The sequence below is a fragment of the Sebastes fasciatus genome, chromosome 20 (genome assembly GCF_043250625.1).
Source record: "Sebastes fasciatus isolate fSebFas1 chromosome 20, fSebFas1.pri, whole genome shotgun sequence".
NCBI classification, from domain to species: Eukaryota; Metazoa; Chordata; class Actinopteri; order Perciformes; family Sebastidae; genus Sebastes; species Sebastes fasciatus.
In genome coordinates, this window is record NC_133814.1 from 20,523,946 (window position 1) to 20,533,755 (window position 9,810).

The 9,810-nt window shown below is 37.8% G+C and overlaps 1 protein-coding gene across 2 annotated transcripts; it reads right to left on the bottom strand.

Moving 5' to 3' along the window:
• Positions 1–623: 623 nt before the first annotated feature.
• LOC141758254 (kelch domain-containing protein 1-like) lies at positions 624–9,053 on the bottom strand. 2 transcript variants are annotated; one of them, XM_074619474.1, is made up of 13 exons: positions 8,804–9,053; positions 7,540–7,610; positions 7,166–7,277; positions 5,929–6,041; positions 5,604–5,694; positions 5,409–5,507; positions 4,581–4,655; positions 4,311–4,369; positions 4,095–4,207; positions 3,253–3,325; positions 3,057–3,141; positions 2,088–2,167; positions 624–1,032 (listed from the first exon to the last, which is right to left on the bottom strand). In XM_074619474.1, the coding sequence occupies exons 1-13, from the start codon at positions 8,906–8,908 to the stop codon at positions 897–899; spliced, it is 1,212 nt and encodes a 403-aa protein (XP_074475575.1). In that variant the 5' UTR covers positions 8,909–9,053; the 3' UTR covers positions 624–896. The 2 variants fall into 2 exon arrangements, with proteins under 2 accessions (XP_074475575.1, XP_074475576.1); XM_074619475.1 differs by lacking the exon at positions 7,540–7,610 and having other exon boundaries at positions 8,804–8,967.
• Positions 9,054–9,810: the final 757 nt, after the last annotated feature.

Here is a 9,810-nt window from a genome sequence, read left to right on the forward strand (position 1 = left end):
CTTTGTGTGTTAAATTTCTTTCTTTTTCTTTAAAGACTAAACACGATAATTTTGCTTCATTCATTCTTTTGTTCTACAGCAAATGAATTAATTCAGGAAATGACATCAGTAATAGAAGTCCTCAGATATAAGTAAAAGTAGTAATACCACAGTGTAGAAGAACTCTAACAAGTACACAATTTTACTTAATTAAGGAAAAGTATACTAAAAGTACAAAAAGTGAAATTACTCATTAACAGTCTATTTCATAATAATTAATGTATATTTTATTGTTGAATTATTATTGATGCATTAATGTGTTCATCACTTTAATATTGCAGCTGGTAAAGGTGGGGATCATTTTAATTATTATATATAGTGCTGGGTAACTTCTGAATTTCACAAAGGATAAAAGTCTTATTTTAACTAATAAAAAAATACTTCATAATTTCTTGATAACATTTTGTATTAATCTGAATCTGTTGAGTTACTAATAAGATTTTAAATAAATGTAGTAGATGTTAACGGAGAAGTACAAAGTAGCAGAAAATGGAAATACTCAATTAAAGTACCTCAGAATTGTACTTCATTACAGTACTTGAGTAAATGTACTTTGTTACTTTATAATAAACACCACAGTAATATACAACATATCAATACCTTTATTCAAAAACATATTGCACATTATCAAATCACTACATGGAGTAAAACTTTACCAAATCTAAACTGGTGGTTTAAAATAAGGCATTTAATTTACAAAATTCTTGGTCTTAAGTTAAAACAATGGAACTAACACTTTCTTTTTTTTAAATCATTAAACACAAAAAAAACAAACACATTCCCCACAAAAAAAAAAATGAGAAGTTTTTTTTTTCATAATCGACCGGCTCAGATTCTTAACAACAAAACAGTTTTCTTCAATCTTTAAGAACGGGCTTCGTAGCTGAGAAAAAGGCCACTCGCTTGTCGATTTTGTTATGTAGCTTTGATGGCAGCCAGTTCAGATGCTTCCCAAACAGCTCTGGGTTTTTTCCTATGAAGTCTTCACACAATCTAGAAGAAAGAAAAACACGCAGATTATTTAGATGCTGTTCATTCTCCTTGATTTCAGAGGTGCTTTTGTCCTCTGGGCTGCTTAAAAAAATGGGATCATTTCAATTTTGTTTACTTGGTGTCAGAATTATGGAGGACGGAACCTGCCAAAACCAAAAATAAATAAATGACTTGATAAATAAATGTCATTAAATGTAGCAAAAATAAATTTAAAAAAAATGCAGCCATTAATTAATTGATCAAATTTGACATAAATGGATATTTCTGTTAAATAAATAAGGGGGGAAATGCAAAGCAAATATTGTGTAGAAATAAATGCATAAATATATACATTTAAAAATTACATAAATAAAAATGAATGCAATAAAATGTAAAAAATTATCAAAATAAATAAATGTGAAAATTAAACAGCAGAGTAAATAAATAAGGGAATTAATCAATTTGATTAATGGCTATACATTTAATGACATTTATGTATTTATTTATTATCAAGTCATTTATTTATTAATTTATTTATTTTGGCAGGTTTCATCCTCCATACATCATTTCTGTAAACCCAATTTGTGTTGTAATGCATTCTTTTATCACCAAGTGTTCAGAGGGTCAAATGAACACAATACAACTTCACTAACATTTTAATCTCGAGTCATTTTAATCTATTTCACGTAAACATGCCACACAGACTATTGCCTAACCACACATAATAACAATGTAAAGCTCATTAGCGTAACACCATGTCCTCTGTTGTACGTGAACCTGCACACAGGCCCAACAGAGCGAGAGTATAAATAGCTCCGAGTGTTTAAAGGGTCTCTGTGGACTTTGTTAAAACTGCTTAATCATGTGTGAACGGGGACAACATGCAAACATGCTCGTACACGCTGCCAATGTGCACAATGTGCAGTGGTAACAAGAGATGCATGTGACAAAACCACCAACGCAACAGAAAGTACGCAATGTTACATGACATGCATGAAAAAATATATTAATTCAGAGCTGATTATTCTGGATCAAAGATATTATTATCAGAAATAAACGTGGAAGGTTCAACATACCTGAAGAGGGAGTACGGCTGGGTCTGAAACACGAACACGTCGCTGCAGTGATTTTGTACTGGAGCCCTCAGAAGAGCCACCTGATAAAGAGGTTTGACAACAATCATATGAGGATGGATGACACACAAATTATTCTTATTACTTTGTAAATTTTTCGCCTCTTAAATTGTGAAAACAGTGTTTTTGTGGGCTTAAAACAAGTGGGTGAAACTGGCTCTATGGATGGTAAAGTCAGCTCAAGTCTCAACTAAATGGATTTTCTACAGACGTTCATGTTCCCCAGAGGATGAATACGTATTATTTTGGTGGTCCTCTCACTTTTTTTTTTTTTAATCTAGCTCAATCATCAGGTCAAATTTTTACTTTGTCCAACACTTTGGTTTATGATCAAACACCTGCAAACTCCCATCAGTCTCAGCGGTTTTATTGTGTTTAGTGCTACAAATGTTAGCACCTACCAGGCTAAGCTACGGTTGTGAAGATGTTAAACATCAGCTGTTTTTTCAACAAGGTGGCAACATGTTTACAATATTTATTTACACATTTAAGTAATCCAGTCCTGTTCTGCTCTTGTAGACAAATAAAATACACATTTTTCTAATCTATACAGTTCAGTTTTGTTGGCATCACGTGCGAGATCATTACCACGTACTTCAAACTTTGAGTCGTTAAACCACTTAGGCTTTCTTTATGTAACACGTGTGCTTTAATCGCTGAGCTATATTTGGTTTTGACAAATGACATAAGTTCAAACAATATTACAGAAGGCTGAAATGTTTTGCTGATGAAAAAGATTACGCTGCACAACATTTTACTCATTAAGACCTCACTTTGGACCTAAAAATAAAGCTTTCAGTTAGGAAAAATTGAACTGCTAAAACAAATTGACGTTATATTCCCATGAAAGTGTAAATTTATCAATCGAAAATCAAACAAAGAGAGAAACTGACACGTTTTCTCATCACATACCGAGTCCATGAGGAAGCACATGCTGCTGCTTCCCCCGAACACGACGACATCGTTGTCACTTCCCAGGCACGCCGTGTGAGACACTCTGCAGAAAACAAACATTTGGGTGAGTAAAGGATCACTGATTTTCAAAACATTGAGCTACACTTCCAGGTAAAACAAATATTGATTGAACTTCATGTGACAAATGAACTACCTCGGTTTGTCCTTGTGTGGGTTCGTCATCTTGTTCCACTCTATCTTTTGCGTGTTAAATTGCCAGGCATCATCTAGCAGAGAGAGGTTAATGATAAAATACAGATTAAACCACAAGGAGCTTCACTTTAGTAATGATTATGTCCTTTGTTTTTAGAGTTGAATTATAAACAAAAAATGTCCTTCAACCTTGAGCACACTTGTCCAAGACAGATGAAGGATTAAAATGATTAAAATATGCAGATAAAATGTTTTCCCAGAGTTTCAAGGCCAGAGCCTCTTTCGAAGTTAATATTTCTTATTGGAAAGTTAAAACAACAAAAAGACACAAAACCACTACAAAGAGACGCAAAACAACCACAAAAAGATGTCAAACAACTACAGAGGTGCAAAACAACAACATAGAAATGCAAAATAACCACAGACACAAAAAACAACCACAAGAGTCATGCAAGATAGCTACAAAAGAGAAAATCATCATAAAAAGAGACACAAAACGCCTACCAAGAGATGTAAACAACCACAGAGAGACACAAAACAACAACAAAGAGACACAAAACAACCACAAAGAGTAATGCAAGACCACCACAAAGAGACAAAATCATCGAAAAGAGACACAAAGCGACAACCAGGAGATGTAAACAACCACAAAAGAGACACAAAATAACCACAAAGAGAGGCAAAATGACTTTACTGCTTGCGTCTCTTTATAGCCATTTTGCGTCTCTTCATGTCGTCCCATTATCCGTCCATGAGGCGGACAAGACTTGCAACATGCAGAGTTTAACGCAGAAGCATTAAAGCTTAATAGAGACGGATACTTAATCTGTGGCCGAGACTTACTAAGAGTGCTTCCGTCTGTGCCGAGACCTCCGTAAATGAAGAGCGTGTTATCTGACGTGGGCGTCATGGTGAACATGGAGCGCCCCAGAGGTGTACAGGACGGGGAGATGTCACTGGTGGAAAGTAGCAGAATACAACAGAGGTCAGGACATCACTGGATAGAAGAACCGTCTATGATAAAGGTCACAATGACTGCATGTGTGAAAGAAGCTTTACAATTGAGTCCAGGTCCAGGTCTCCAGGTCTAAGCAGAACATGTCCAACTCGGCATTTTCCTGCAAACATAAACTCGTTTTTAAGTAAAGTCCAGACAGTGTTCACTCATCATTGCAACACTATGGAGTATGCACGGTCAAACGGCCAAAAGTATGCACCTGAACATTTCATCTGTGATTTCTGAACATCGAAACAATGAGCATTCATTTAATTAAAACCATTTCTTTTTGCATCTGGCACTTTTGCGCACATAAAGCAAGCCAAACTCACCACGGCACCAGAGATGTAACCTTTGTTCCCCAGAATGGCACTGGCATGGCTGCCTCTGGGGGCAGGAGCAGGACCCTGGACATACATGACAACAAAAACAAACTATATTCGTACACCATACTTACATACGGTAAATTAATAATATATTGTTGTCTAGAAGTAAACACGCAAGGTAATATAGTACAGAAAAATACATACTAAGTCCTCCACGTTAGAGGTTCTCAACCTTTTGTAACTTGAGGCCCACTTCAAAATTTCAGAGGACCACCTTCCCAAATAAAGGACAAACTGGACTATAAATACCCACATAAATATTCAGTTTACCCTCACCCATCACTGCCTGTCATTATGAATCCACTGTATTCAGGGTCATATTTCCTCACCACACACTTTAGAGCTTTTACTGGTGCAGAGTTGTCTCGCTCCATTTTGTGTCGCTGTATCCGAGACATATATGTCTGTAAAGGGGAGACTCGTGGGTACCCATAGAACCAATTTCATTCACATATCTTGAGGTCAGAGGTCAAGGGACCCCTTTGAAAATGGCCAGTTTTTCCCTCACCAAAATTTAGTGTAACTTTGGAGCGATATTTAGTCTCCCGACCCTTCCCGACAAGCTAGCATGACAATGGATTCCCTAGTTTCATATGATGCCAGATATCTTCACTCTAGCTTTAAAACTGAGCCCGATGAAAGACAGAATAGCGGCCGTCGGATTTTTTAAGAGGATAATCTAACCATTTGGCAGTACCTCCGTGGCCCACTAGTTGGCACTCTGAAGCCCATCAGTGGCTGAGAATAGCTGCTCTACGTGAACTAAAGTCTCACCCGAGTCTCTGGCATGCTCCACGTAGCCGTATGTGTGTCAAAAACAACGACTTCATTGTTCCAGCCCCAGCACCTGAATAACGTGTTTCCGATCGTTGCCTAAAAAAAAAAGACAAGATTGAAATATGATCATGAGTACCAAACAAGCAATATATTAATCACTGCACGTTTCATTCATCGGTGTTTATTATTTACCCAGGCCATCTCTTCCACGATGAAGTTTGACGTTGATATGTTTCGTACGTCACCTATGGTCTTACATCCATATCCACCAAAGTAGATTAATCTGCGCCAAGGAGAATAAAAGAAAGGCAGAATACTGAGTTAATTCACAATGTGAAACTACAAAAAAAAAAAAATTGAAGCATTTGTGGAAGTTTTTTTCTTATTCAATATTTTGCTCTTTAAAATATCCTAGATTGCCTCCTGCAGAGCTGTGATAAAAAATACAAACAGCACCCCCATGTTGAAGGTGTGACCAGCTGGTCTTGCAGCCAATCTTCATGTGTGCTATACTGACCTGTCTCTGTGCACCCAGCAGGTGTGTTTGTTTCGCGGCGAGGGCGTCGTTCCCTTGGTGTCGGTCAATTTCTTCCACGAGCAGCTCTGCTCTGTGAGGTCAGCGCTGAACATCTACGAAACAGGAGCGTATAAGAGCCGTGTTGTATTATTTACAGTTTTTTTTTGTATTTGATCCTCATAGCTAAAGTGCATTGTGTTTTGCTATTGGAAATGTTTGAAATGCTCCTCTAGTTTGTCCTGCTATTGAACAATCTGGGTGTAAGTGTGATTAGTGCGAGTTAGGCTTCAATGGAGCAGAATGGGCAGCAACAATTTTTTTTTATTTTTAGCAGAATTGGTCAGTTTTTTTATCGTCTATCATTGCATATGGATATATTTCTGTTTATTTTTTATTTTCTTGGAATAAAGTACCTTTCTCTCACAATACAAGCCTCATAAATTTTGGATAGCTGACCAAGGAGAGTGAGTGTCTGCAGAAGGCAAGTCTGAAGTTGGACATCTACATGAGTCAGAACCCTTTACATCCGGCTAGAAATGGCGAGGACGGTTTATAACAAGCTGCCACACGAGTGAGACGTATAAAATTAGAAATGTTTAATTTCTGTTGTAAAAAAATTTTTTTTTTTGTAGTACACACACACTCTGGGCTCGGCATAATCTACGATTAGACACACTTCATATCTGGCATTCAAAACAGGTTTTATGACGAATGTAACTGCATTAAATAAGTCATGCCCTCTTCTTTGTGCCCTCTCTAATCTCTTGCAAAAAGAGATAATGTACTTAAAGAGACTCCCTGGTTAAATAAAACAACAATAAGGATATTGGATTCTAAAGAGGAAATTGCAATTTCAGTTCCAAACTCATTAATGGATCACCTTTGAAGGCAAAAGTGTTTTATAGCTGCTCTGAACAGCCATGAAAGTAAAGTGAAACGTAGCTATAGAGAAGGTATAGACATGTACGAACAGCTGATTGTAACGTGACGCACGAGACACGAACAGCGGCCTCCTGGATGAAAGCCTCGTTTGTCGGGCCCATTGTAGTTAATGGAAAGCCCGGTGCGTCTCATACCGACGCTAAAGGGCCTTAAGCGTCGGTATCTAACGCCGACGGCTGTGACAAAGCGTCGGTATTTGACGACCTGGGAATGAGAACGAGAGCCACAAACTGGCAGCTGCTTTCACAAACAAGGTCCCAGCCGTGTTGTAGGTCTCTGCAACTCACTCACTCACCTGGTCCGTGAATCCATCGGGGTCGTATCCTCCAAAAGTGTAGAGCGTACTGTTAACGTGAGAGCCACAGAAGCCAGCTGGGGGTTCGTCACCAGTGATCTCCCTCCGCTCCCTGTCGCATGAAAAACACATAAGTCAGAAACTGTAAATGTGAACTAGTTGGCTTTGGTTCCAATAAACAGGAACTGTTTGCACCAGATGGTATCGGTATTTATTCAACAAACTGTAGTCTTTTGCATGGTCACTGTATCTTGTTTGCACCATTTTTAAAAGAACTAACAAACACGCTCTCTACGACATCCGTAGCTTTAATGTCAAGGTGACACAGTGTTCATATCAGTGGATAAAACAGCAGTCGTCCTACAGTATCTCACCACGTCCCGCTGTCTAAATCACAGAGCCATATCTCATCACTGGGCAACATGATTTCCTCTCCAGCAACTACCTGTGAGGGGAAAGAAGAGGAGAAAGTATGAAAACATGTTGTACTCTTAGCCACCAAAAACACACATTTTGGATGCACAAGTGGCACAAATTTAGGCTAAAAATTGCTGCCACAAACATCAAAATTTGACTATAATGGCTCATGTTTGTGTGGTTTAACTGGATAGATGGTAACCATAGAACAACAATCCGGATGCAACAAGATACTGTCTGAGAAATGTTTTCTTTGTTGGAACATGTCCTGCTCTGCTACATATTTTCAAGATCAACATTATTCTCTAGATATGTATGTATGTATACACTCAGTTTCCAGTTTATTAGGTACACCTTACCAAAGTTTAACTACAACAGTCCTTCAATAGATCCTCCCGTCATGATGGTTAGGATGTTTTAATTTAGACACACTAAAAGTAGGAGTAGTAGTATCGAGAGTATCGTGATATTGTGTTGTGCGATACTGTATCACTAAAACACTGTATTGATTTTTAATTAACCTCGCTATTCGATCATTCGGAGGTTGTAGCGGGCTCAGTTTTAAAGTTACTGTTATTTATCCTCCTGATAAATAACACTCCAAAATCACCTTAATTAATGTAGGAAGCACTTAAGGTTAAATGTGCAGTAATTTTACCACTGACAATGTTATTGCCGTTACAAAACCTCGGCTTATGTGTGGATGTTATATTGAGAATCGAACAACATCAAACAAACAATAAAAATAAATACGAATTTTTGAATTTATTGCTAATTATTTTATATCGCAATATATTGAATCGTTACCCCTGTATCACGATACGTATCGTATCGCCAGATTCTTGCAAATAGTAATTAAAAGTGGTGTTGATTCAACTCCATGGTCATTTTCAAGGCTGTAGTTAACAAGCGTTGTGTTGTTTGTCCAACACACCTGCATCAACAAAAGGTGGACAAAACATTAGAGACACCTCTCAGTATGAAGCACAAACTACATCTTTCAAAGCTGTTTCAACAAAACATTTGATATAAAAGGAGTTGTTTTTTTTGCAGGGCTGTTTTTTTTTTATTAGACTGCATCAGTTTTGGTTAGATGAAATTGTTAATTTAAGCATATTAAAAGAACATTAAGTGAACATTGGAGTAACTGGAGGAGAAACAAGGTAATGGGAGACTTTAATAAAAGGCAGATATTTACCTGCACAGGTAGAGTTTTCTTACCTGGTAACCTCCCCACACATACAGCAGGTTGTTCTCTATGAACGCTGAATGGCTGCTCCTCTTCAGCCGGCTCAGTGGAGCAGTTCTCTCAGCAGCAGCATCCATCCCCCCAAAAAAACAAATCACCGACTCACCGGCCTTACAATAAAAACAAACTAAAATGTTTAGCAGGAATGTTTTGGTGGCTCAGAGAGCAGAGAGAGAGACCTGCTCCAGGCTGCTGCTGCTGTTGCTGCTGCTGCTGCTGCACAGAGAGGAAAGCAGACTGGATTGGTGCTGAACGTGTTTTTCAGGCTTGCTGTGACTTTACTCCTCCCATTAACATGATCCCTGTTGTTCTGCTTGTTTATTTCTGGCATGAAAGCACTCTGCATTGAAGGGGGGGGGGAAGCCCACTTTACCTCATTTAACATCTTTAAAATATCAAATTAAATGTGTGCTGAACCATTTTATGTTTTTTATTGGCTTTATAAATAAGTTCATGCATATTTCTACTTTTTGTTTGCACATATTTTCTGCAATTTAATATAAATTAAGCCAATGTGCTCAACATTAACAGAGAGAAATAGTTTGACTCATCAAACACAGGTGTAACTGGTTAAATAATGAGTGCATAGTATGTGTTGGTATTGTGCATGCTGTCAAAAGCAGGACGTAATCATGATGTGATTAGATGCACCTGTGCTTTGTTAGAAATCCAGCCTGCTCCTCAACAAAAGGCCCTTTCACAGCAGGCATGAGAATCACAGGTGACACTGATAATATTAAAGGATGGGTCCACATTTTTTAAAAACAATACTCACATGACTGGCAACGCAGTATCACGGCAGTTCGTGAAATTTAATCTATTTGATTCGTGTACATAGACACGAATTTCCCTTTTTGTTTTTAGCTTTTCCGTTCCAGTATTTTCAAAATAAAACTACTTAAAAAGGTTTCTTTCAGGTTTGAAAGAAATCTAGCTTGTGACGGGAGACTTTGGCCAATCACAGGTCATTTCAGAGAGA

What these genes read in the sequence shown, in the direction of transcription:
- LOC141758254 (XM_074619474.1), bottom strand. Translation starts at nt 8,908, where the DNA reads ATGGATGCTGCTGCTGAGAGAACTGCTCCACTGAGCCGGCTGAAGAGG. An exon ending in GATTTAGACAGCGGGACGTG is followed by an intron (nt 7,278 to 7,539) that starts GTGAGATACTGT and finishes TTCATGCGACAG; the next exon opens with GGAGCGGAGGGAGATCACTG. An exon ending in CACAGACGGAAGCACTCTTA is followed by an intron (nt 3,326 to 4,094) that starts GTAAGTCTCGGC and finishes TCTCTCTGCTAG; the next exon opens with ATGATGCCTGGCAATTTAAC.